This window comes from Lepidochelys olivacea (genome assembly GCF_965140295.1).
Source record: "Lepidochelys olivacea isolate rLepOli2 genome assembly, chromosome: 10".
Taxonomy (NCBI): domain Eukaryota; kingdom Metazoa; phylum Chordata; order Testudines; family Cheloniidae; genus Lepidochelys; species Lepidochelys olivacea.
The window spans coordinates 60,365,287-60,392,991 of record NC_140420.1 but is presented as its reverse complement, the minus strand read 5'-3'; the positions used below and the strand labels follow the sequence as shown (position 1 = coordinate 60,392,991).

The window sequence follows — 27,705 nt, the reverse complement described above, 5'->3', positions numbered from 1 at the left end:
GAGGTAGATACGCTGGAGGGTAGGGATGGGGTCCAGAGTGGCCTACACAAATTGGAGGACTGAGCCAAAAGAAATTTGGTGAGGTTCAACAAGGACAAAGTGCAGAGTCCCGCACTTAGGAAGGAAGAATCCCAAGCATAACTATAGGCTGGGGACCGACTGGCTAAGTGGAATTTCTGCAGAAAAGGACCTGGGGATTACGGTGGACGAGAAGCTGGATATGAGTCAGCAGTGTGCTCCTGTTGCCAAGGCAGCTAAGGGCATATTGGTCTGCATTAGTGGGAGCATTGCCAGCAGGTCGAGGGGAGGGATTATTCCCCTCTATTCGGCACTGGTGAGGCCACATCTGGTGTATTGCATCCAGTTTTGGGCCCCCTACTACAGAAAGGATGCGGACAAATTGGAGAGAATCCAGCAGAGGGCAACAGAAATGATTTGGGGGCTGGGGCACATGACTTATTTAGGGAACTGGGCTTATTTAGTCTGCAGAAGAGAAGAGCGAGGCGGGATTTGATAGCAGCCTTCAACTACCTGAAGGGGGGTTCCAAAGAGGATGGAGCTAGGCTGTTCTCAGTGGTTGCAGATGACAGAACAAGGAGCAATGGTCTCAAGTTGCAGTGGGGGAGGTCTAGGTTGGATATTAGGAAAAACTATTTCACTAGGAGGGTGGTGAAGCACTGAAATGGGAGGTGGTGGAATCTCCATCCTTAGAGGTTTTTAAGGCCCACTTGACAAAGCCCTGGCTGGAATGATTTAGTTGGGCTTGGTCCTGCTTTGAGCAGATGGTTGGACTAAATGGCCTCCTGAGGTCTCTTCCAACCCTAATCTTCTATGATAATAGAACACACACTGCGAAATAGCAGATATTTGCGATGGGGACGTTGGTCACTGTGAAAGGTTGCTGGGAAGGGGAACTAGGAATTCAAGCCCTCACCCCAAATGTCAACATTGCTGCTCCCACAAGGAGGAGAGAAAAGAGGTGAAGCATTCCCTCTTCAGAGCCAAAAGCCTAAATTGCCTCCACTTCCTTCCTGGCTGCCAACAGTCCTAATCATCTTCCAAAGTCGACTGCTTTCTCTGTGACAACTTCAACAGTGCCATCATGTGCTACTAATGCAAAACCTGCAGAAGACAGAATATGTGGGAGCACTGACAAAACACAAATGGAATAGCAAAAATAAATAGCACAAGAAATACTGAAATGACTGGTTCAGACCTCTTCATATTGCTAATTCAACAGAATCCTCCAATTTGAAATTTGTTGCCAGTGTTGCCAACTCTTGACATTTTTATCGAGAGTCTCACATTATTTCATTTTCTTCGGAAAACTGCAATTCCTGGAATCCTTTGATTCCATGGCAATCTCAGCTTTTGGGGTTTTTTTAGAAAAAGAATATGTCTAGCCCGAATGGGTAGGGAGAAAAGCTTGAGAATGTGACCTCAGTGCACCTGAAAGGTTTAAAAAACAAAAGGCAAATAAAAAGACCCCCAAATTTATTATTTTTAAACCCATCACATAATTTTCTTTAATGGTTAGAACTGCAAATAGTCATTTCCAGTTAGCCTATGGCAGAAACCAGAGTGCCCAACCACAAAGTACACGGTATTCCCTTGCCTATGTTTTATATAGCTAATACATCCAATTATTGTATTATTTCTATGCTCAATGCAAAATAAATACAATCACTAAATGCCATGTTTTTACACATTGGAATGTGCATAGAGCAATTAAACCTCTAGCAAATCAGGCCATTTACACCTACTTGAGAATTTTCAGTCTCCTTTCTCCCCCTCCTCCCTGATTTTCAAGAGCTCATGCTGTATTTCCAATGCAAGGCCATAAGCTGAGGCTACCAGATAGGTGCCTAGGTAATGTTATCTGCAACACAGAGGAGCCAACGATCAGCTCTTGAAGGACATTATTCCCCTGTCTAAAAGACCCACGTACAGGCAAAAGGAATTGATGCCTGGGCTGGGAACATGTATTGTTGTTATTGTTTGTATTTGATCAGTATAAGATCAAAACAAGATTTCCAGGCTTCAGTGAGGGGATTATCAAAGTGCTAAAGGAGTTCTATGCAGCGTAGTCTGTTATACTTAGCCCAGATTTCCTGACACACACATAAAAGAAAATCATAACAGAGAAGAGTTCAGCAAGGCAAGGTTATCCCAGAGTGCCTTCCTCCCTTACACTCAGAAGAAAGCTACATCGCTCATTTATCTCAACAAGTATAAAACCCTCCTTTGCCCTGGAGGGGGGGGGGGGGGCACAACAGACCAAACAACACCCACTATACAGTTTCTTATAAATTATAAACTTGTATTTCTACGAGTAACATCTTGGCCTAAAGCCAGTCAGAAATCCCTCATAATACATTCAATAAGCCAAATCAAAACAATACATAGTTTATATGAGTTAAGTTAAAGAAACTTGTAGGTCATATTTCATCTGTTGCAGCCTGTCATGTTCATTCAAACAGAGACAGAAGGTTAACTGGAGGGATCTGCTCTTTAATGCCTATTATTTCCAGTGGAAGGAGCCAAGCAACATGCTTCATTCCTCAGAAGTTTATAATGACCCTCAGCAAAAAAAAAAATCTTATTGCTCAAAGAAATAGGACACAGCTGAAGGGAAGACTGAGCAAAAAAGCTAACAGTACTGTGGGGGTGGGGAAAGGTATCCCCTTTGGTACCTAAAATCAGGTTCCAAGGGTCACAATAATGAAGTCCAGTTAACATGGAAACATATGGCCCCTTTTGTCTAAAAAGAATACAGTACTTGACTAGAACGTGACAGCAGCATCAGAAAAAAGTCTTTGGACCAGATTACAGTCCACATAAAAAATGCACATTTTAGAAAGTGCTTGGTTATGCACAAATGCTTGGTTATACAATGAAGTTTAAAATGCCTCACAAGACACAGGATTTAGCAACTGCATCACGGCCCTTGATACCAGAAGCTTTTGAGTTCTACTCACAACTTTGCAACTGACTACCTGTATTGTGTGAAGTAAAGAAGCTTATTTGTTAGGTGTCGTTGTGTTGGACACTGAGCTATTTACTCTCATTTCAGTTTTCTCCATCTCTAAAATTGAGATGAACACTCATTTGCTTTTACTTGCCTGAGGTTTTTCTTTGGCACCCATCAGCGTTATATCTAAAGGGTGTTGTGGGGATTAATGTTTGTACAGCATGCATTTTAAAAACTGGTTGTGATGTCATTTTAACAAATGTCTGTCAGCCTCTCTGCCACACCACCTAACCAAAAAAACAGAGGGAAAACTACATGCATGACCTTTAAACAAAAAAAACAAAAAAAAACCCCTATAGACTCACAGGCAGAAGGCTTTGAGCTCAGGGAATGAGAATCATACTGGAAAACAAGCTATTGCATTGCTGGATTTGAAACAATCTGTCCTCTTCATGAGCAACACATCGTGCTGATAAAAACCTAAATCCCTCTCTGATTGAAGGCCAAATTAAAACAGAGCAATGCAGGAACTCTTCTGACCCAAAAGTAATCCACTCAGTCATATAATGCATCCCTTTCCTTTTAGTAAAATGAATAGCCCTTCACAGAACCTTTTTCTCCCTTGACAAGTCCTTGAGAATGTGAATCTGGACAGTTAAATGAATCAATCACCAGCTGCTAGTGTATGGCCAAGATGGTGAACCGAAAGGCCTGCCAGAGTTCACTGACCACTGGTCAAAGCAGGACAAAGGCCTCGCCTCTATGAATAGTCGGCTTCTGGGACCCAAAGGTCAGTTTTGCTGCCCTGGAAACAGTCACCCCTAGTTATTTAAAGTTCTCAAGATATTCCACTGCAGATATTATTGTTTCAGGTGGTCAGCATCTTTTCCTGTTGTGAGTTCATGAAAGGCCAAGCTACTTTTATTTAGGTAAATACAAAACAGTGTAGAATTCACTGGTCACCAAATAGCAAGGAAGGGAATAATCATAATAAATAAAATAATCCTTTGAACTTCAAACTGAATTCAGCCTCCCAATACTCCAGTGAGTTCAGCAAATAATCATCACCATCATTTTATAGATGGGGAAACAGGGCCCCAAGAGGTTAAGTGACTGGTCCAAGGTTACACAGGGAATGTGGCAAACCAGAAAAAAATCCCAGGTCTGAATGCTGTGCTCTAGCCAAAAGATCAGCTGTCCTTTTAAAAAAAAAAAAAGCAGAATTGGGCTGGCACAACTGGGTGGATCTCTAGCTATGTGCTGCAACATACGGGAGCGCGCTTCAAAAATTATCTGCAAAAACACTCCATTATTGGACTGGTACCATCCTAAGTGTGCCATTTACAACAGGGAAGAGATTAAGTGTCCTCCTCTGCACAGAACAACTGCAGTATTTCTGGAAGGGAATTAAATATGAGAGAAGTGGGGAGAAGGCAGCCCAACACATGAAGGAGTGGGTCAAAACCATGGAACCCATACACACACTGGACAACTCTACAACTGTACTGGAGTAATGAAGTCCTCCTTGATATATATACAGTGAGGGAAAACCAGCCGTTTCAAACCTAGAGAGAGAAGCTCTCTTCCTCTAGATCAGTAAAATTTGACTCCCAATATGGATTATTTTGCAAATCTAGCAAAGACTATATCGGGGCGGGCAAACATTTTGGCCTGAGGGCCACATCAGGTTTTCAAAATTGTATGGAGGGCTGGTTAGGGGAGGCTGTCTCCCCCAAAACAGTCAGGCATGGCCCAGCCTCCGCCTCCTATATGACCCCCCCGACTCTCGCCCCCTGACGGCTCCCCCAGGACTCCTGCCCCATCCAACCCCCCCGTCCCTTGACAGCCGCCCAAGGACTCCTACCCCATCCGCCACCCTCTGCTCCCTGACCACCCCCGGATTCCCCACCCCTGACTGCCCCCTGCCGCCCCATCCAACCCCCCCTCTCATTCCTGACTTGCCCCCTGGGACCCCTGCCCCATCCTACCACCCTTTCTCCCTGTCCCCTGACTGCCCCCAGAACCCCTGCCCCTGATTGTCCCCCACCCACCCCATCCAACCCCCCCTCCTTCCTGACTGCTCCCCTGGGACCCCTGCCTCATCCAACCCCCCTGTTCCCCACCTTCTGACTGCCCCGACCCCTATCCACACTCCCGCCCCCTGAGCAGCCCCCCCAATTCCCCTGCCCTCTATCCAACCTCCTCTGCCCCCTTACTGCACTGCCTGGAGCACTGGTGGCTGGCAGCAATACAGCCGCACCGCCGCTCTGCAACTGCGCTGCCCAGCTGCCCAGAGCGTTGTGCCGGCAGCATGGCGCGCTGAGGCTGTGGGGGAGGGGGAACAGCAGGGGAGGGGCAGGGGGTGAGCCTCCCGGGCCAGGAGCTCAGGGGCCGGGCAGGAGGGTCCCGCGGGCTGGATGTGGCCCGCAGGCCATAGTCTGCCCACCTCTGGGCTATATGAAGCAGCAGAAAACATCAGAGAAATGTATGGCTGCATTCTTAAGCAGAACATGCTCTGCATTTAGGCCCTGACTACACACAAGCCAAAAGGGTGCTTAAACATGGTTCTTGCTAGTAAAGTGCTAACAGGGTTTACTAAGCTCCAGGATGAACTGAGCTATAAACCAATTTATAAAACCTTACTATACACCAGGGGCTCTACACCATATATGCTGGTCTGAGAAACTGTGTTTTTACACCTTGCTAGCAAGAACCAAGTTAACACACAATTCTAGCTATTGTTTGAATTGCATTGTACATATGTGATTAAATATCAGTCCATCTTAGAATATGCTATCTTGAATCAAGCAGTCAGGAGGATTAAACTGAAAACTTTATTTAACCTGATTCACAATTTGTAGCAGCTCTCCACCATTTTGTTATTTCCTCCCCCTTCCTCTGACTCCTTGCCTGAACTCCTTCTAGTATTCCAGTATGTGTTGAATTAATTAATTCACTCTTACACATTTGATACAAAAGTAGGTAATTTCATGGTGAATGTGAATAGCCTAAGAAGTTTCCAGTAATATAGTTTCTGTTTGTTTTTATACTATGTCTCATGTCTGTCAGACACACACACACCAACCAAACTATGTTAAAAACATTAAGAACGCAAAGTCAAGCACTCAAAAGTTAGAAAATGCCAGAATTTAGGTTGCCCGTGCAACTTTCATTTGGCCCCCTTGTGCTTTTGGATTATGATACAGTCCAATTACATGATCACATACTATTTTTCCCCTAGGATCCCTATCGCATTCAGTAAACAGAATGGATGTGGTCACTGAATGAGCATCTATTCGATATTTTGCTTTCTCCTCATTGTGCAATGTGTGGCCACAGGTCTTATTTACTGAACCCAATTCAAATCCTGTTCTGGAGACAGAATTATTAATTTCCTTAGGAGCTTTTCTATGGTATTCAACACTGTAGTTAGAATCTGGAGATTTTAAAATAAATTCATTAATATTTGTGAACTCCCCTCTGACATGAGGGGATATTATCATTCCAGTTTTACAAACTAGGAACTGAGGCACAGACAGATTAAGGTCAAAAGTATCCACTACTTTTGGCTGCCCAAATTGAGATGCCTAGGACCTGACTTTTCAGAGTTCTTAGCATTATATAGCACTTGATATGTTCAAAGCATAGCGCCCATTGACATCAGTTGTAGCTGTGTGCTCAGCACTTCTGAAAACCATACCCTAGGGTATCAAGTTGGGTACCAAGAAATTGAGGAATACACAATTGTGAAAATCTTGGTTAAAATGACCTGCATAACATCATAAAGGAATTCTGTGGCAGAGGCAAGGAAAGAATCCAGTTCTCCAATATGGCATTCAACTGCCTTAGCCATGAAACTACCTTTCTTTTCCTGCAATCCTCTGACTCATTGACTCCTACAGCTTCCAGCTTCCGCAACAAATGAGCCACAGGTTCTACAGACAACAGTCTCCTTTGCTACATAACCTTGATTCATCCCCAGACCAGCTCCAAATTGTGCACTGAATAAGGCTGGGGTCCTGTGGAAAAAATATCTGATCATGTAATTAAATACTATATCATAATGCATATGCACACAAGGGATTGAATTAGCGTATTAATAAAGACATTTCTTAACTTTAGAGTGCTTGACTTTGCAATCTTAATTTACTTTTAACATAGTTGTGAGAGTATGAGAGAGAGAGCGAAAGCGAGAGCGCAAGAGCGAGCGCACGGAGAAGGGGTATAATTTCCTAGGTTTTTAAAAAAGTAAACTGGAAAAAATAAACACAAGAATTCTATCAGGTAGCAACATTTTGACATTGACATAGTTCAGGGGTGCTCAAACTGGGGCTTTTGTGGGGTGAGGGGGTCACGAGGTTATTATGCGGGGGGGGGAGCAGTCATGAGCTATCAGCCTCCACCCCCAAGCCACACTTCGCCTCCAGCATTTATAAGTGTTAAATTTTTTTATAGTGTTTTTAACTTATAAGAGGGGGTGCACTCAGAGGTTTGCTGTGTGAAAGGGGTCACCAATGCAAAAGTTTGAGAGCCACTGACATAGGTCATTAACAGGTTGGAAACTTTACTTCCACCAAACAGACATCTGCCACTTAAATTGACAGAGTACCTGTAGCAGATTGTCATTCTCAATGTGGGCCAGCACTAGAGGGAGATGGGATACTTTGCCAGTGGATTTCACAGATATTTGGTGACAGAGAAATGTAGAGACTCAGCAATCTTGGGTTCCACTCCAAGCTCTGGAGGGGAGTGTGCTCCAGATTTTTCTGTCCCCGCCCCCAAGCTTGCCCCCTTCTGCCCTGTCCCCTCCAATTTGTTCCTGTCACAGTCCTGTCTCTTCCCCACCCCTTGCTCCTCATCCCAGCCCCATTCCCCTCGTCTAGCCAGTCCAGTCTCCACTCCTCAGGCTTCTCATTCCTGTCCAAGTCTCCTTGCCCAGCCAGTCTTAGTTCCCCCCTCCTGCCTCCTTATCCTATCTGTCTCTCTCCTCCACCATGGTCTCCAGCCACCACCACCACCCCCAAACCATTTGAATCACACAGCTTTCTCCTGCTCACTGTCTGACCCCAGCAGGGATTCACTGAGTGCCCAGGAGATCGGATTGGATCATGCTATACCTTTCTCTACTAGATGGATGAGCCCATTATTAACTATTTGTTCCCTATATAGATACTATGTAATCAAGTCACCCCTTAACCTTCTCTGTTGTAAACTAAATAGATTGAACAACAAAATATTCAATCTGAGGCAGTCACCTGGCATGGAAAATTTCAACCAAAATGGTTGTAGTTTGGCAAAGTTATAAGCAACTGAAAACGGGCTTCTAAATGGGCAACTTCAATGACAGATGTATTACCAATTCCACCTATAATAAGAGTAATTACTTTCACTTTAATAATAATGAATAATGACAGAGAAAAAATGAAGGCAACCATCAAGATTATTTTAAAACCAATGATTAGTTAAAATACACAAGCAGGCTAAATGCTTACTCCATAAGAAGAGAGAGTTCTCCAATCATTTTTTTAGAAAAATCCGTAGTTTGTTTCAGTATCTCTCGGCATCATCATGCATGTACAACTCCTGATGCAGTTAATGGAAGTTTAGCATAAAAATCTGCTGCTGATTATGGCCCTGCTAATGGTGCAAATGTTTTTACTTCAGTGGGAGCTTGGGAGCTGACATTTTGATGAAGTTTGATTATGATAGCATGTAGGCTGAGACACAGCATCAGAGATTTTCAGAGTTGTTGTAGAGCTAGTTCTAGAAAATTTGTAAACAATTATTAAATTAAAAAGTGATGAAATTTACATTACAATAATTTTCAAAAGTTCTGATTTCCCGGGTATTCAAATGGAGATCTGCATTTCCTAATTCCTATTCTATACATTTTAAAGTGCAAGATGGATAGCTGTTGCATTATTTTTAAGACATAATTTTTAAAAATAAATAATTATTTTTCTTCTTATTTGCAATCACTCGTAGTGAATAGAATTCTTTATATTACACTTCAGTTTCTTTTTAAGTAGTTTCATTGTGATACCCTCCATATAGCTTCATGTCTTGTTCAGACCCAAAAACCAAGAAACACTCACTAAGGGATAAAGGAGGACAATAAAGCAATGGTCAATATTATATAAAATTAAGCTAAACTCAAGGCACAGCCTTGGAATATAGGGACACAGGAGCTTTTCTAGCTCTGCAGAGTTCATTTTTCATTCTTATTGTGGGATCTACCTCCAGTGTCACCTCTGGTGCACAAAATGCAATATATTATCTTTGACAAGCCACTAAAAGAAAAAAATAGCATGTCTAATCCGGAAAATAATTTCTATCTTGTCTTTGAAACAATCGTTTGTGAATAAGATTGGCAGTGAAATTCCTCATGAAATCATGGAAAATATGGACTGTTATTCTTAAAAAGGCTTAGTTTCTGCATAAAAATTATCAATATTTAGTATACCACAATATGTCTCATAATGGGACCTGGTACTAGATTAGATTCTCTTTGTTTATGCAGAGGAAAGAAGTTTTCCACTGTTAACTTATAATAGCTCAATAGTTTTGTTTGTTTGTTTTTCAAAAAATCAGGCTGCCCTAGTAATTCTGTGCACAAAAAGCAAAAGGCCACCGTGTGGATTTCAGGGATTCGCCATCTGAAAGCTTTTATTCTTCCACAGTGAAGGAAAGTTATGACCTTTGACATGTGGCTATGGTGCCAAAGAAACTGCTCATAAATGTGTGTCACTAAAGAAGCAGAAATCAATAAATTCATTTAATCCAGTGAACTATTATGCAGTGGGATACAATATATTTTAAAAGGGCCAACTGCTCTCCTGTTATGCTTTTTTTAAAAAAAAAAACAAAAAAAAACCTATTGCTTCTATGGACATTTTGGATAGTCACTTTTCTTAATGGTAATATAAAATACACAATAATCTCTGATCAATTACTCAGTTATATTTTTAAATTATTAATTATTTTAATTCTGACCTGAATCTCAGATACAGTCTGATTCAGGCAAGATAATAGGAACATTAGCTAGTAGGCCCATGTCCTGTTAGCACCCTCAAGATAGCTACTCACAAGAATCAAACAGTCAAGCATGTGTTATAAGCAGGGTCTTTTCACACTGGGAGCCCAAGACCAAAATGAATGAGATACTGTCATTCCAAGCTTAAAGTAATTTTAAAAGACAATTTGCATGGCCACCTACAACAAACATTATGAAGCCTGTCAGCAAATCACTCAGTCATGCACAGTATCGTTTTTATGTCAGCCAGCAATAAGCATGGTCAGATAGCATAGATGAGATTATCATAGACAGTTGGAGGTAAATATTCAGTGCCATGTGCTGGGAATTAGCCATGGAACTCCCATTAACAGTAATAGGTCTCTCACAGCTAACTGTCTGAGCATTGTATCCATGTCTGCTCCTTCAAGCATTTAGTGCACCCAATAACTCCAGACGTTTAGATATATAAAAGCAACATCTAAAATCAACTACAAACAAAATAAGTTTCATTCTACTAACTGGTTCTATAAAAAAAGCACCCTCCCAACAAAATGCCTGGATATGCTTTTCTCTTAAAAAAGAAAAACATTAAGTTTGCTTTCAGGAATACTAGACAGTTTAATGTTAACTTCCTCACAATAAAAACTCCTACTTCTTAGTTGTGTTACCCATTGCATGTGGAGAACTGTGTACTTGGGGTATGCCAATTTTTACAACAGTGCAATAAAGTGAAATGGATGAGTTGCTTTCCTGGCACAGATAGGTTGAAATAATATGAGTGTGTCCATTTTCAGCCTCCATTGGAGATCAATGATAAATCTGTTTGACAGCTGAGCCACTCAGTGGCTCACATACATGAGTTTAAAAAAAAACAAAAAAAACTTGTCACGTGCTCATTTATTTATTTATTAAAACAAAGACGTCTCACCCTTGTAATTTGGGACATGCTTTATACAACGTTTCTCTCTCCTCAGGCAAAATGACTGAGTTGTGCCAAAACTCTCAAAGAATATTTCTAGTTAACATCAATTTGCCGGATGTCACAGACAAGTTTAATGAACAAAATGATGAATGTCTGTCAACGGCTTCATAAACTCAATGAATTCTATTTACAAAGAGCATACATAATGCACAGCTCTGCCTGAGGCACATGTTACAGTTATTAAGGATTTACCAGAGGCCACAATGCAGAGAATAATGGTAATTTAACATTTACACTAGTTAAATAACTAAATCGGCCGATAAATTACCTGAACGCTTATCAATCTACTGAAGCCTACAAAAGCACAAGTGAATCAAAAAGTTCTTTAAAACTCTTTTTCATGTTTAAAAAGGAGCTTCATATTTGATTAAAAGTGTAAACTACTCTCTTTTCAAATAACATGATAAATATTTTAAAATATAAAAAGAAAAGTGAGAAATCCCACAACACACAACACTTGGTAATATCTGGTATTCTTTAAAATATGCATAAAAAGAACAAAGTGGCCTTCTCTTTAATTGTAGTCAATATCTGGTGTAAAAATGATCATCTTACCATGACAAACAAAAATCTGGGCCTGTGACCCATCTTTGAGAAATCTCACCAAAAGAGCAAAAACAGCCTTAAAACAGATCTAACTGCCACTGAATAACCCTGGGTTGTACTGGCACTTGCAAGCTTTAAAATCCCTGAAGGTAACAGCAGTGTAAAAACTAAATAGGCAGTTTTCTCTAATATTTCCAGGGTTAATTCAATAGATGGGAACATTCAAACCTCAGCCTAGAAAGATCTTTTTTCTACGGAATATGAAGAGTGGCCTTATAAACGTAACAAAGTCATTCATTTAGGGGCTATTACACAGAATGAAGTCAGTGGCAACACTTCCATAGACATTGGATCGAGTCTTTTCAGAAGCCTACTAAATTCCAACATTAGAACAGAGCTTAAGGCCCCAACTCAGGAAAGCAGCCCTATTCAGGGAAACACTCAAGCATGTGCTTAACTTTAAGCTTGAGTTTAAATTCCACTGAAGTCAATGGAACTTTAAAACACATGCTTACATGTTTTCCTGAATAGGAATGGATTTAAGCATATGCTCAAGTATTTCCTTTAATTGGACCTAAGCAAGGGACCAGTGCTGGGAAAGATTCAAAGGATAAAAGTGTTTCTAACTGTTAGCTCTTCAACCTTGAAAGTAGCATTGCCAGGAGAAAAATCATATATATTTAAAAAAACAAGTGTCCTTTCCTGTGTTATGACATCAGTGTAGATTATTAAAGCTGAAACTAGCTTTTACAAAATTAAAGTAACATTTTCCACTGTTTTTCACTTTCTGCACATCTCTCAGTTTAGAAAATGTAAACAATCTCACCGTAGTTTACAATTAGTTACCGCTTAATTTTACTGCAAGGTTCTCACACGCTAGTACTAGGCAAAAGAATATTTCTTAAATAAAATGTATCCATTAATTTAAAAAAAGGATGAAATTTTCTATTAGTTTTAGGTTTTGCAAATGCTTAGTTTTTTACTAAGTCTAAATTTGGGGGCAAATTTGACCTCCATGTGTCTCCTAACCCCCCCTCTATCACAGCTGTGCAAATAAGTCTGCAGAAAAAGAGCACCTCCTCCCAGTCATTAGAAAATGCTGTTTCTTAAATTGCTGAAACACACATTGGGAGAAAGGGAGGCAAAACACATTCAGGTTTGAAAAAAATCAAAAACGAAGTACAGACTACGTAGAATATTTTAAAAACCTGACTGCCTGTAGAAGGATTGATGTGCATCAGGCATGACAATTAGGAAATGGCAGGGAAATCAAGGAACAGAGCAAAAGAAGAGAGAGAGGAGACTTTATAAAACAAAGCTGATGGGGAAAAGAAATGAGAACAGAGATGGAAGGATGTTAAACAACTGAGGTGGGAACACAGATCAGAAGGAAATTTACAACACTGGACTCCCTGCTTTTATGATGACAGGTTTCAGAGTAGCAACCGTGTTAGTCTGTATTCGCAAAAAGAAAAGAAGTACTTGTGGCACCTTAGAGACTAACAAATTTATTTGAGCATAAGCTTTCATGAGCTACGATGAAGTGAGCTGTAACTCACGAAAGCTTATGCTCAAATAAATTGGTTAGTCTCTAAGGTGCCACAAGTACTCCTTTTCTTTTTAGTTATTTTAATGCACACAGGAAATGAGTAACAAGCCACAATTTTACAGAAGAGCAGATAGTACCCCCTCACTGATAGGCTGATGGAGGGTCCCTATAGAGGCAATGCTGGAGAACATAGGGCTGACCATTACCACCTCATACTTGCTCAATACTGCCTCGAGGCTTAAGGAGATTTAAGAAATAAAGGCCAGTTGTTTTTCTCTTCCCAGTTCTTCAGGTACTACTCAGTCCCACATGGTCAAAGGTGAATCTGGAATCAAAACCTAAACTCTTTTTGCCTGAGGAGCAAAATCTTTGGCAGATCTGAACAGTGAAGTCACACAAGGCTGTAAATGAGCTGCAGCTCTCTCTTCTGTGATGTGTCTACTAAGAAGCTCTGATAATTCTATCCATTTGCCAATGAAATTAACAAACATTAACTTTTCTTGCATGAGAAAAGTTCTGACACACAGAATTACTTTTCCTGAAATGAAAACAAACGTAATCAATCAATGCGCAAAGGAATCTAATCTGGAGACACTGAAAATCAATCAGGAATTATAAAACTGCTTCTATCCATGTAATCCCTTTCAGCTTTCACATTCACCCATCAGAGTGTATAAAGATACACATCACAGTCTCCTATGAATTAGTTTAACTTCCCTCTAGCTATATATTAAAAGGACAACAGATGACATGTTCAATGCTTGTAATAACTTTGGTGTACTCCTTCCCTCCCTCTGGCCAATCAGACTGGTTATTTATTTCAAAACTGTTTTTCATAGGGGGAAAAAACACACACTCACACACTTTGAAAATGACACTACAGTTCCCCAGACTAACATGCATCTTCTCAACACAAAGTCTTACTGTCATTAATATCAAAATTACAATTCTAGTACTTAGTGCAGTGGTCCCCAAACTCTTTTCATCATGCCCGCCCCCCACCCCGACCCATAATGGAATCTGTCCTGGCCCCACCCACCCCCGCCTTTCTCTGGGAACTGCAGTTGGGGCCGGGAGTGGGGCCACGGCTCGGGGCAGAGCACAGATGGGTGGTGCTCCTTCCCCGACCCCCATGGGAGCTGCCACCAATGGTCCTCTATGCCCCTGTAGGGAGGCAGACCCCGCAGTCTGGGGACCACCGACTTAATTGAACTAAGTGAGTATATTGGACTCAGAAATGTGGTTTAACTGTATCGAACTGGTTAACATTCTCTGCTTTTGCAGCATTATGCCAATTACTATAAATTGTGATTAGAGTTAAGCACCTCTATCATTCTGAGCACATAAAATATCTGAACAGCAGTGTCAGAATTAAGCTAAGATTCAGAAAAGCATCCCTATTTGGGACAGCACTTAAGCACAGGATTTAAAAGTTTATTCTTTTATTTATTTTTAAGAGATGTCCTCAACAGGAACGGACTTAAGCATGTGCTTCAGGGCTTTTCTGCATCAGAGTCTTGGTGCAGAGGTTCTTGACCTGAATAAGAGTCAGAGAAATGATAATGGTTTTTCTATGGTCATATCCACACTGAGATCAGAACCATGCTACAACCAGGCTTGAATTCAGTATTCTAGCCTGGTTTCAATACCTAATATGGACAGGGATTCCCCCGCCCCCCCCCAGCAATTGTGGTAAGCAGCCAAGTCACAGCGAAGACACCTTCCCTGCTAGCGTAGTGCATCCTTTTCACCAGATTTCACCAACAAAATCCTGCTCCACTTTGCTCAGAGAAATTATACCAGAGAACCCTACTAGGGACAATCATATTTAAACATAGCTGTAGCTAACATGGTCTTGATCCCACTGTGAACTAGGAACATACTTAGCATTTGACTATCATAACAATTAAAGCATAATTGCAAAGCTCTACAGTTTTGTTTTTTGAAGGAAAGGTTTTTCTAGGGAATATTTTTGGTCAGTATATCTATAGAAAAGGCTTCCTAATTCTTATTGGCTGAAGAGACCAGCAGGGATGGCTGCATAAGAAAATTATATCATTTCTCACTGAAATTTGTCATAAAGAAAGTCATTCACAGGGAGCAAGCCTTAGAGGGATTGTCAAATTGCATGTCTGTGGTTTACAGATTATTACTGTCAATATTTTAGACTAGATTTAATGTAATGTTCAGCATTCACTACAAGACCAAGTATATTCTAAAAAGAATGGAAAAGGAGAGACTAACTTCCAATGCCCCATCTCTCCACGCACCCTTCTGCAATCTTGACATCTAGTAATCAAGAGGGCCTTTAGTACCACATGCTACTGCTGATGTTAGCATAAGGTGGAAAGGATACATGTAACTGCTAACCTGCTAATTCCCTGACGGTTCTACTATCTACAAAAAGGCATTCTCCATCTTATAGACTCAGACCTGTATTATCCTTCAACCTCTCCATCTCAGCTGCCACTCACCCACTAAAGTTACAGATGGATTGCTATTTGTATGTGTGTTAGAAATATGGGGAAAGATGTATTTTTAGTACTAGAAACTTTCCTCCTTACTACATAACTAGAATATAGAGACTCCAAAGAATTTGTAGTGTCCTGAACCATGCCAGTTAAAAACAAAATGTGCTACTGTGGATTGAACAGGGGGAAAAATGCATATTTGAAAACTCAACACACAAAAATATCTACTTGAGTAATAAATAGATCACAGATTTAAATTTTATTCCACATGCACCCTGGAGCATACAGCCAAATTTGAAGTTGGTAGCATGGACAAAGCAGCACATTTGAAAAAACAGGCCTTAGATGCTTAGACAGTCTAGCACAGTGGTCACCAACGTGTAGATCATGATCGACTGGTCGATCCTGGAGCCTCTGCCTGTTCATCACGATCTCCAGCCACTAAAAGTGCAGCGCCGCAAAGGCAGGCTCCCTGCCCTGGCCCCATGCCTCTCCCAGAAGCGGCCAGCACGTTCCCGCGGCCCTGGGGGTGAGGGTGCAGGGGTCTCCACGCACTGCTCCTGCCTACAAGCACTGCCCCTGCAGCTTCCATTGGCAGGAAACAAGGAACTATGGCCAATGGGAGCTGCGGAGGCTGTGCTCGCAAGCAGGAGCAGCGTGCACAGCCACATGCTCCCACCCAGGGACCCCAGGGGTGTGTTGGCCACTTCCGGGAGGAGAGTGGGGCTGGAGCAGGCAGGGAGCCTGCCTTAGCCCCGCTGTGCTGCCGACCAGGAGCCTGCACCCCAACCCCCAGCTCTGAGCTCCCTCCCAGAACCAGCACCCCATACCCTCTCCTGCACCCCGAACCCCTTCCTGCACCCCGAACCCCTGCCCCAGCCCTGAGCCCCCTCCTGCATCAAACTACCTCCCAGAGCCCACCCCCCCACACACCCCAACCCCCTGCCCCAGCCCAGTGAAAGTGAATGAGGGTGGGGGAAAGCAAGCAACAGATGGAGGGAGGATGTAGGGAGTGGGGCGGGGCGGGGCTCCAGGAAAGTGGCAGGACCTCAGCGAAGGAGCAGGGTAGATCCTGGGTTGCACTTAAATTCAAAAAGTGACCTTGCACGTAAAAAGATTGGAGACCACTGGTCTAGCAAAACATGCTGCATGTTTATACCAGTTTAGGTCCCGAACCTGCAATCTGACCTGCATAGGTGGACTCTCAAAGAGTGGTTTTGCCTTTTCCACTTCTTATGGAATGTTCTAAACTTCCAATGCCACCTCTCTCCCACTCACCCCACCAAACAAGATCAAAATCACTGTGACTCTGCAATTTTTAATTGTTCCCAAAATGACTGAATTAATTCTAAAAAGTATGTTGTTTCATGTTATTATTTATGTTTTACCAAATAAGACTGGAGAACAAAGGTACGGGAGATAGGAGGAGGATTCCTAGGCAGGAGTTTTAAATGTTGTACAGGACAAGAATGTTTTTCATTATTGATCTAAAAAGGTTAAAAGTCGCCTTGGAATCATTTCCCATTAACACAAAGATTTCAGATTCTAACATTTTTAGGTTACTACAGCGAGAATGGTCTAAATAATCTTAATAAGTACAAGGCAGACCTTAAGTGCATTTAAAAAAAAAAATTCCACATCTGATTCTTCCATGTTACAATTGCACCAATATGTCAAAAATACCTTCCCAGCAGGCCCAACAAAGTCAGGCAGTTGAGGAATAAGCATTTTAAAATAGGACCCTGCACAATGATGGTATTATCCAGATGTCACTTCATTTATCTTCCCTTTGCAAATGTTCATGTCGTAAAAAACCACAGTGGGTAATGGGTAAATTTTCTAGAAAGGGGAGGGGAGAAAGCTTTTTATTTTAAATTTGGCCCCACTAGATAAGATATTAAGAATTTGGTCTTTAAAGACTGTTGAGAGTTAAGAGACAATACATATAAAAGCTAGTTAAGTAGTAAAGGAAATACTTCATATGAGTGCTGAGCCTTCACTAGAAATGTTTGCTTTCTCCTTTCTAACATGACACAAAGCACCTCCCCGCCCCTCAAGATCCTCTGATTAGACTTAAGAATGACAATAAATTAGCAAGGGTTGGAATGATGAAGCTAATCATTTTAATCAAGTACTGCCCCCCTGTTGTGCTGCAGTTTCAACTCCATCTCCTTCATGTATCAGCTGTTTATCTTTTGTAAAAAACATGTGTTATGTAGAATTATGTGAGAATATTATGAGTGCAATGAATAATGCAAAACAAAAAGTTGTTCCAGTTTGAGTTCAGGTTATTAGGTCTACCCACAGACTCCAAATATCAGCTGGTTTTTAAGTAGTTAGACATAATACCAGTTTTTCCCCTCCCCTAACTTTGTTGTAGAGACTATCAGATTTAAAAATTGGGATTGCTGCTCCTTAAGAGCTTCCTAAAGGCTGACTCTAGTAACTAATGCTGACCATACAACCCACACTTGCTCAACAAAATGCTAAGAAGTTTACATTGTTGATTACTTTTTCACTTAGGTGGCAATTACCAGTTATAAAGACTGGAAGTAATCAATCCCAATTTAACAGCTGGGCCTATTGAAGGAATAACAAAAACAATACAAAACTGAAACAAAAGATTAATCTCCAAAATTCTAGATATAAAATGTAGTAGATGAAGGCATTCCATATTTACTTTTAAAAAAGGAAATTTCCAACAAGAGAAATCACCATGTTTCTGTATTAAAATACTTAATAATTTTAAGCTCTTTCCTGAAGATTCTCTTTTGTCATTGTTTTAAATTGTTCTGCACTCCATCAATAGGCCCAGCTGTTAAATTGTGAAGATGTGACAACAAGTATCTAGGCAAACAACTGCTCAGAGACCCTTTTCTTTAGAATAATCAGAGCTGGCTGACAAAAGGGAGCCATGCTGAATACCCTTTCAACAATTCCTACAAGAAGCAAAGGAAGACTTGTAAGTAGAGCACCATCCCTTGCTTCAGTGCATTGCTTTGCAATAAAAAGTCTTGCAGTTTAGAGCAACGGTCACACATGGAACTTATGCAAGTGACAGAGTCATAGCTCTGAGCAACTGCACAAGGAAAGAGTGGTACTGGGCTACATTTCTCAGGTACATGAAGATTTTATTAGCTTCTAGGCAAGCTGCCAATAAAAGTGAGTGCTCCTTTAAAAAGGAGCCTGTAAAACTATTTACTACTTTTATCACCTTACATGTATAATACATAACAACATAGCCTTGAATTTACTAGCTGAAAAGGAGAGCAAGGTCAGCCAGAAATGCCAAACTGAGGCATTTTAACACAAAATTAAAATTCAACTGTTGTGAAAACTCACCAAAACCATATTTCTCCAAAGGAGATATACTACTGCATTAGCCAGGAAATGAACCCAGGTCAACTGCTTGGACGACAGTTATGCACACAACTATACCACCCATGCTTCTCCAATAGGGATGCAGAAGAAAAAGACACTGTAAGAGTGCATCTAAAATAGGCATTGCCTTGCCTGTTTTTGGCAAGGACACTGGCAAAACCCCCAGCATTCAGTTCACACTAGAGCATATGTGGTTCGTAAGACCAGTGCAGCTAAATCATTGCTGAAAAAGGGGTAAGAAGTTTCCTAGTGCACAAGGCTAATTAGTGCTGGTCTGATATCGCAACTTGAAAGAATGGGTGTACTATTTCTTTTAAATGGTTGCAGGGGGGGAAAAAGCTTTGAAAGGTGGCTGGGGAAGGTTCCAGAATGAAGCTGTACAGCAAAGCCGGGCGGGAAAGTGTCAGTATCGGTTTCTCATTTGTCTAACACTGATCCAGGAACTTTTATTAGGAACAAACTCCTTTGTAATTATTTACCATTGCCACGTGACCAAATTCACTTGCAGGAGGCAAAACACTGGGACAACTCTAGTTCCTTCTCCCTCCACAAATATCAAAATCAGACTATCTCAAGGGCTGACCACCCACTTTTGTTTCTAGCAAGGTGTATTCTCCTAGAGATGCATGCTGAGAAAACCTACTAACCAATATGTCTGCAACCGTGGAATTAAAAAGAAAAAAGCATTCAGCCAGTCTGTAATCCTAAATGTTTCAGAATTAGTACCTTCATACTACTCTTATTACAGGAGTGTTCTCTTCTAGAGCTCCTGCCATCTGCAGTTATAACAACCTCAGTTGAAAACCATCTCTTTTCTTCTATACTTGTACCTCATCACTTGTTACTAGTATATGTATGATATTAATAACGTTTTGAAGGTAGTTTGAAAGTAAAGTGATATACAAAATGAAATAACATTGGATTGCTGTAAATGCCTTTATAAAAGTATTTTCTAAATCCACGTATAAATTTTGTTTTTATAACAGGGGAAATGTTTTCAGTGTGGATACACATTCATCAACATTCAGCTCACTGCTCTTTTAAGTAGTCAAAATGTTTAAAAACTGAAAGCAAAAGGTTGCATTAAAAACACTGGCAAACAGCATTACCTAATCCCACTGTAATGTGACTAGAAGTAAATAAGAGGTTACAGGCACCTCACTGTTTGTAGTGGTCAATCAAAATTTTAAATTTATGTCACTGATGCAAAGTTTAGCCTGATAAGTTCAAAAGGATCTGCAGCTCATGAGCTGCAAGTCAACATGAGATTACTGTTGTGCTCACAGGAATTAAATCATAGTGTTAAGACATGTTTAATATTCAGTCAACCTACCGCTTGTGTAACCTTTCATTCTCATGTAACATAGAAACAAGCATGTTAACTGTGGAAAAATTACGTTTGTTTCCGTTTGATTTAAAATCGGGCGTTTAAGATCAATTCAGCTGAAGCCTACAAGCTGAGAAAAAGGGGTTATCTCAGAATGTTCCAGGCAGCTGTATGTGCCCCCTCCATCCATCTTAAGACTTCAATTTCCACCTTTTGTGGAAAGGAAATAAACAATTAGCATCCTGCCCAATCACTACTTAACAGCCAGCTTTACTGACTTCAGAACACAATCCTCCTCCTCCACTTTTTCCTAATGCCATGTTATCTCACGACTAACTTTGTTGCAACAGATGTATTTTCAGACAGTTCATACAACTCTGCACTGTGAAATTTTATTCCCATTTTAGCATTTCAAGTTTACAAAGTCTAGGTTTGTGTTACTTTTGACTGGTTGTCGCGGTACCAAAAAAAAAAACTTTGAGAAGTTATCCATATAATACTGCTTTGGTATTTTGGCAGTGGGAATCCTGCTAGAAATAGCAGGGATGGGCTGAACTTTGAATAAACTATTTAAATCTTCAGGTATTAGCATTTTCCTCACACATGGCACCTCACAAAGAATTATGCTGCAGAAGGAATCTCCTTCTCCCCTTCCCCCACACTTCAATTACCCTAAACTGGAAGTAACTACAAACATCAACCAAAAATAATATTTATTTTTACCTAACTGATATCTTAACTCAAGAGTATCCTTTAAAAAAAAAAAAAGAGTAGGGGGATCTTCTGGAAAAAACTAAATTAGTCAAATTCTTTTGTGCATGGATGAACAACAGGAAAGCAAAGCCTTGGGGCCTCTAGGGAGGAACCTTGTCCCTGCAGACCTGCTCTGATGTGCTCATGAGATAAGGCTCCATAGTGACACTTAAGGAAAGGCCTGCTCACATTTGAATTTCTGCATTCCTCAAGAACAATTCATGGCAATCACTAACTTTGCAGAGGAGCTACATGAAAGCTTTGGCCAATGAATGAGGGTCATCTGCTCTTTATCACAAGGGTAAACCTCATCCTGGCCAGTTTCTAACCTTTTAACCCTGTGAATTCTTAATTTGCACATGAATAATGGAATTCTTGCCTAGAGTGCAACCTTCAGCTTCCAGTTCCTAACTTTAGAAACCAAGACCTGATCTCCTTGTGTGTTCAGATCTTAAACTCTTGGACAGATTAAAGTTTTAGGTTTCCAAATGCAACACGAAGTATTACACTTCTGAAGCAAAAGATAAGCTTGCTGGTGAAAGCTATGACAATGCAAAGTAAAAGAACATCCTTGCACCCTGCTGCTACCAGTAGCTAAGACAGCATTTTCTTTTTTTTCCTCCAAAGAAAGAATGCCCATTTAATGCCTATTCTCCACCTGTTTAATATATATAGTTCCTTCTTTACCTTGATCACAAGATAAAGTCATTTGCTTTTACAGCAACTGACAACTGCTCTGAAATACAATGATTTGAAAAACTACACACCCCACAAAACTTTATTTTCATAAGTTCAGAATGCGGGCAGTTCATTCAGATCCTGTTAGTAGATAGAATCCTTATGAAAAGGGGGCTTTAAAACAGTTTTGCATCCATTTTATATGGGTTTCAAAATATAACAATATCAGTTATCACCTTATTTCATGGGCTAATAACAGACTGACATTTCAAGTAGTAAGACTGCACTATGACAAGGAACACATTTCAACACAAGATTACATCATGTTTAGCTATTATTTAAAATAATCATCTATATGCAGCTAACACCTATTACAATCACTGTACCCACTTGCCTTTTTAAAAAACATTCATCTAGAAATCCAGTATCTCTTCCAGTTTTGTCAATGAATAGGACAGCTTTAAACAAAATAGACAAAACACATTTTTTCCAAGGGAAGAATCTTAATTTTTTTTAGTAAAAAGAAAAGAGGAAAGCACAACCAGTAAAACAAGAATGCCATTCCACAACTCAAATCAGTTAGTCACAACTTTTCACTTGTTAAAGTCTTGAATAAAGATTTATCACAAACAAAATTACCTTTTGAAGAAGTAATGTTTCATCTGGATTTAATACTAAAGTTAAATACTCTCTTAATACAGACTCCAACAAGAAACTCCAGGAGTCTTATACTAATATCTTTCAGGGTGCATGATGCCACACCACTCTTCTGGAAGTGCCCTGTATTAAACAATGCCCTGGATTTTCTGAAAGTCTACAGGTCTAGACACAGGATCCATCACCTCCTGATGAATCTAAGCTTTTTTAAAGTTAAGTCTTGCTCCCTCTGGTTGTTAAGAAAACAAAAACTTCCAGATGTGAACCAATGCAACACTGTCTTCCTGAGTCTGCCAATACACTGCCTGAAACAATGACTCTAAGAGAGACAAACTGTCTCAATTCATCTCAATGATGCATAAAAATGCTAAAATCAAATTTAAGTTTCAACTCGGTCACTATTTCACTTCTGACCATTCTATCAGAAATATCCACCTAATATCTTATCCATCAGTTTTTTATTTAAATGGAAGTTAGAAGTGGGGGTGGAGGGATAGCTCAGTGGTTTGAACATTGGCCTGCTAAACCCAGGGTTGTGAGTTCAATCCTTGAGGGGGCCATTTAGGGATTTGGGGCAAAAATTGGGGATTGGTCCTGCTTTGAGCAGGGGGTTGGACTAGATGACCTCCTGAGGTCCCTTCCAACCCTGAGATTCTAGGATTCTAACAACAGATGTTGCTTTCAAGAGTAGAGAACTAGAGTTCAGTCCCTCTCAAGATGATGCCTTCCCCAGTGTCAAATACCCCCCACACCCAAAAAATCATCACTTCAATACCTAAAGGCCTGATTAAACTAACACAAACCTTCACTTCTCCTCCTGACACCTTCTAAAAACCAATGATATCAAATCCTAGAGCACAGTGAAATTGTGGGTGTATAAATAAACTGAAAGCTTAATTTTCTGAAAAAAAGTATTAAAATTAATAACATTAATCTAGGAGTACTGCACTGATTGTATTAATTAGCTTCAAATTAGGTAGCACCGCACAGTTCTGAATTTATTTTAAGCTGCCACAGAAGTCATGGTGGAAATGAGTAGAGGAAGACCCTGCTGGAGAAATTAAGACTATCTTCACAGAGAAAACCAGAGGCTTGACTATAATCATACAAGTTTATATGTACTTTCTGGTATGCTGTTTCTTTTGTTCCCAAAGACACAGCATAGCAGAAAGTACATATAACTTATATGATTATAGTATATAAATCACACACACACACACACACATTATGTGGAAGGAATCAGATAACTTAGTGGCAGACCTCTTTATTGTCATGCAGAAGACCGGAGTTCAGTTCCTAGTCTGCAAACACAGCACATTCAGGGGCAGAATTTTAAGGATATTTAGGAATCTAAAGAGGCAGATGGATGCCTAGCTTAAATACATTCAATAATCTGACCCTAGTAGTAGTTACTAGCAGTACTCAACAGTGACCTCTGGTTCAGTTAAATAGTAGCATCAACCAATTCCAGAAGGAACCCAGTTCAGTTCTCCCTGGCTATAAGAGTGTGTCTGAGTGTGGCCTCACCTCAAGAGTTCAACCCTCAGGGCTCCTCAGACCCTAGAAAACCACCTTACACACATTAAGGTTCTCCTCTGTCTTGCGATATCTTAAGAACTGGTCAACAATTGAAAGCCTGTCTTACAAATTTATCATTTCACTTACTTGTAGGCAACAATTCTAACGTTACAACTGTAGTGTTTGTAAAACAATTCTTAAAAACGGTTTGAAACAGAACATGATAACTTTATATTACCAGTGTATTTTACCAAAGGGAATGCCACAAATAGTGGGTCAAATTAACTCCTGGTGTCATTCCAATGGCTTCTGTGGAGTTACAGGGAAGGATCTGGCCCATAATCTCACACACATTATAAATAACAAAGGTTTTAACAGAAATTAAATCCATTTGTTTTATTTTTGGTAATATTTGTTTAACCTGTCTTGTACATAGAACAATACAGGGTTGTGCTGTCTTAAAGGTAGTGAAGCCACAAATATGGAAACAGGTTAATAAATTGGTAACTACATGTAACTGTGATAAACAAGAGATTCAAGTGCTAGAACTTACTTGCTAGTGTAAGGTGACCTTTTTGACTGAGAATGGCCCCATATTTGTTCAGTGCTAAACACTGGTAAAATCCTTCATCAGATGGTTCTCCTCTTTTTCCTTCCACCTCACTGATGTATAAAGAGCCATTGGATAACGTGTAGATCCGTTCATTTTCAGAAACTTTTGCTCCATTTTTCAGCCATGTGATCGTAATGGGAACTTCGCCATGTGCCTGGCAATCTAAAACCACTGGGTCCTTCCTTGTGACGGTTATATCCTGTGGCTCTTTTACAAAAAACAGCTCACTAAAGCACCATACTCCTGAGAGAAATAAAACCATTTTTGTCTGTAAGTACAGGTATGCAAGCATCATAAAGCAGTCTTGCAAAGCATATCACAATTGTACTGGTGTGATAATTATGCACCAGGTGCTACTCCCACTGAAGTAAAATCTCTGTGTTCTGGGGAAGCAAAAGGATCAGGCCCCAAATAACTACACAAATATTTGCTTCCTTGTTCAAATGTATGAGAAAGCAGGATTAGAGTTTTAAATATTTATGTTATCATAACCAAGATTCAGCACAAAAAATTGGAATCTGAATATTCAAACAAACTTTTCTCCATCTCTCTCCTTTCCCTGATTCCCACCAATCTAGGCAAAAAGATCTGATGCTTTTGCAAACAGAGTAATAAAATAATCCTCATACAGATGTGGAGCTTTTGCTGGTAAAGTATTAGTATCATCTTCAGGGGAATCAGGGAGCACAAACTGTTTGCTAATTTTACAAGCTTGTCAAAAAGATCTTGAACAGGGTAAGTCATAAAACTCTAATTTTACAAGAAATCATTAGCAAAACCCTGTCTTTGGGAGCTAGAGGGTTCTTTCCTATGTCCTCAGAAGTGTCTGGCCCCTCTGCACCTATTTCCGTGGGAGAAACTTTTATCTTTTGTGACAAATTCGGGGGGTTGGAGTCTTGTGTTTTGGAGGCGGCAAAATGTCAACTCTGCCAGAAAACCTGACCAATTTGCTTCACTTCTGCAGTTCAGCAGAGGTATTTAGAATACAAACAATGCAATTTTCCAGAGTTGGTAATTCTTGCCACTGGTACCCAGCGGGGGAGGAAAGGCAGGAATTAGCAAACCTTTATTTCAACTTGTGTGTATGGCCAACTGTTCCAGAAACGCGTGACTAATTGATCGCTTACTGTCTAATGGGGTGGGGGAGGTTTAATTAACCAATACACATTTCGTTAGAAGAACCGCTTCGCAGAGGAAACCAGGTTTTCCCAGCCTTACTCCCGCCCCCAACACACGCCTAAATCGAGATAAAGTTGATGAGTAGCGAAGAGTCCCCGTACACCCATCCCGCTTCCCCTCCACTGATAAAGGCGAGGGGCTTTATAAAAAAAATATGTTCTCTCTGCAGAGAGATGGGGGGGGCCTCACTGAATGGGCAGCTCTTGATTAGGACAGAAACTCCTTGGCAATAGATTTCTCGGGTCCTGATCAATAAACGTCCAGGAACCCTCCAATCATGCAATTTGCCCAGGATCCGCACACATCTGAGAGCTCCTGCCTGCTCCCTTTCATAGCAGCTCCCGGGCTATGCAGATTACGCCTGCACCCTCCTCTCCTGTTGTGACTCCAATCACGGGTCCGCCTTTGATCCCTTTCTCATGCTAACAAAGATCTGAGCCGGGAAAGTGAAAGCCAGACACTGGCAATTAAAAAAGAAGGTGCAGGACGGTCTCTAACCCAGATGCAGTGAATGAAAATGCCAGCCAGTGCAAGGATTCAATTGGCGGCGGCTTCCCCTGGCATAGTATCTTCCCCAATTCACTCCCAGCCTTCCCCAAAAGCATCTCCCACCACTCCGTTTGCCTGCTGAAAATCATCCCCCACCCGCTGCCCCTCTCGGGCCTGGGCCCCTCTTCACGCTGCAGGTAACTGGCTACACGGGAGCAAACGGCAGCTACCCAGGCTCGCCCCCCCCCCGCGGCTCTGTAACTTTCCCGGCGGCTGGCTGGAAGCGGGGCAGAGCCGGGCTCCGGCACTGCCCCCGCTGGAACAATATAAATAAAACCACGTGCGGCCGCAGCCCCAGCCCCCGTTCTCCTGGCTGCACAGAGAGCCGGGCCGGAGAAAGCCTCCTCCCCCACACGGGATACCCGCCCTTGCCCCGGGAGCACTGGACAGTAGCAGCCCCCAGTCCCCCTCCCCGTCGCTCCCCCTCGCCCAGCACAGGGCCGGAGAGGGGACAATGGATGGGGCCGGGGAGAGCAGCCACCACCCCCCGCCAGCTCCCTGGGAGCGCTGCCCACGCGGGATGCCCGGGCTGCGGAAGGTCCGTGCAGCAGCCGCCCCGTCGCCCTCGGGCTCGTGGCCGAAGAGGAACCCCGGGCGTGCAGGCGGGCTCCCGGCCGGCGGCCACCGGGGACAATGGACGGGAGCGGGGGAGGCTGGACAGCAGCAGCGCGGCCATTAAGGGCAGCGGCCGGCCGGGGAAAGAGAAGCGGGGACCGGTGCCCCCCAGCTGTCCGCACCGACGCCCGGGGGCTGCCCAGGCTCCGCGCCGGGCGGGCAGGTCCCCGAGGGCGGCGCTGGCTCCCCGCCCGCCGCGGAGATGCAGGGGCCGGGCAAGCGCTGCAAAGTTTGCGGCCGAAGCAGCCCGCCCCCGCCTGGACTCACCTGGGATGGGGACGATCAGCGCCCAGAGCAGCATCCGATGGGGAACCGGCGCCATTTAGTGGGCTCTGCCTGGCATGCTCCCGCCGCGCGCCCCCAGCGTCCTCGCCTCTCCCCGCTCTGAGCCGGAGCCGCGCCTCCGCCGCGGATTCCCACTCCCGCGGACTCTTTCCCTGTGGCCGAGGCCCGGCGCACGGACACAGTGCAAGGGGAGAGAGCGCGCCCCTGATCAATGGACAAGGGGAGGAGAAAGGGGATGGACAGAGCCTCCCTGAGTGCGCGGCTGTCCCGGCTCTACTTTCTGCATCTAGTCTCCATTGGCCTGGGAGCTGGGCGAGGGGCAGGGCCGCGGGGAGGAGGGGAAAGAGGGACCCTGAGGGAAGACGGGGGCGGGACACTGGGGCTCTCTGGGGGTGGACAATGCACCTGGAGCCAGGCTTGCAAGTTGCCCTGGCGGCTGCGGTCAGGGCTAGTGGCTCGCGTGCCTGCTGCAGTCAGCGGCCAGCCGAGGAACCTGCGCAGACTCCTCTCCTGCCAGGGGCACCTTAGCCCTGGGGCGGTGGGTGATGCCAGGGCCCCCGCGGGCTGCTTTTGTGGGGAAGGCGAGGCGCGAGCGCAGGCTCTATCTTTCCTGCCC

The 27,705-nt window shown here is 42.3% G+C and overlaps 1 protein-coding gene across 1 annotated transcript in view; it reads right to left on the bottom strand.

Moving 5' to 3' along the window:
* PRTG (protogenin) overlaps window positions 1-27,292 on the bottom strand; it is a 115,046-nt gene extending 87,754 nt beyond the window's left edge. Inside the window, exons 1-2 of the mRNA XM_084642456.1 lie at window positions 27,072-27,292; window positions 24,402-24,704 (exon numbers count right to left, since the gene is read on the bottom strand). Coding sequence (XP_084498582.1) covers window positions 24,402-24,704; window positions 27,072-27,126 — 358 coding nt within the window. The 5' untranslated portion in view covers window positions 27,127-27,292. The remainder of the gene's footprint in view (window positions 1-24,401; window positions 24,705-27,071) is intronic.
* Window positions 27,293-27,705: the final 413 nt, after the last annotated feature.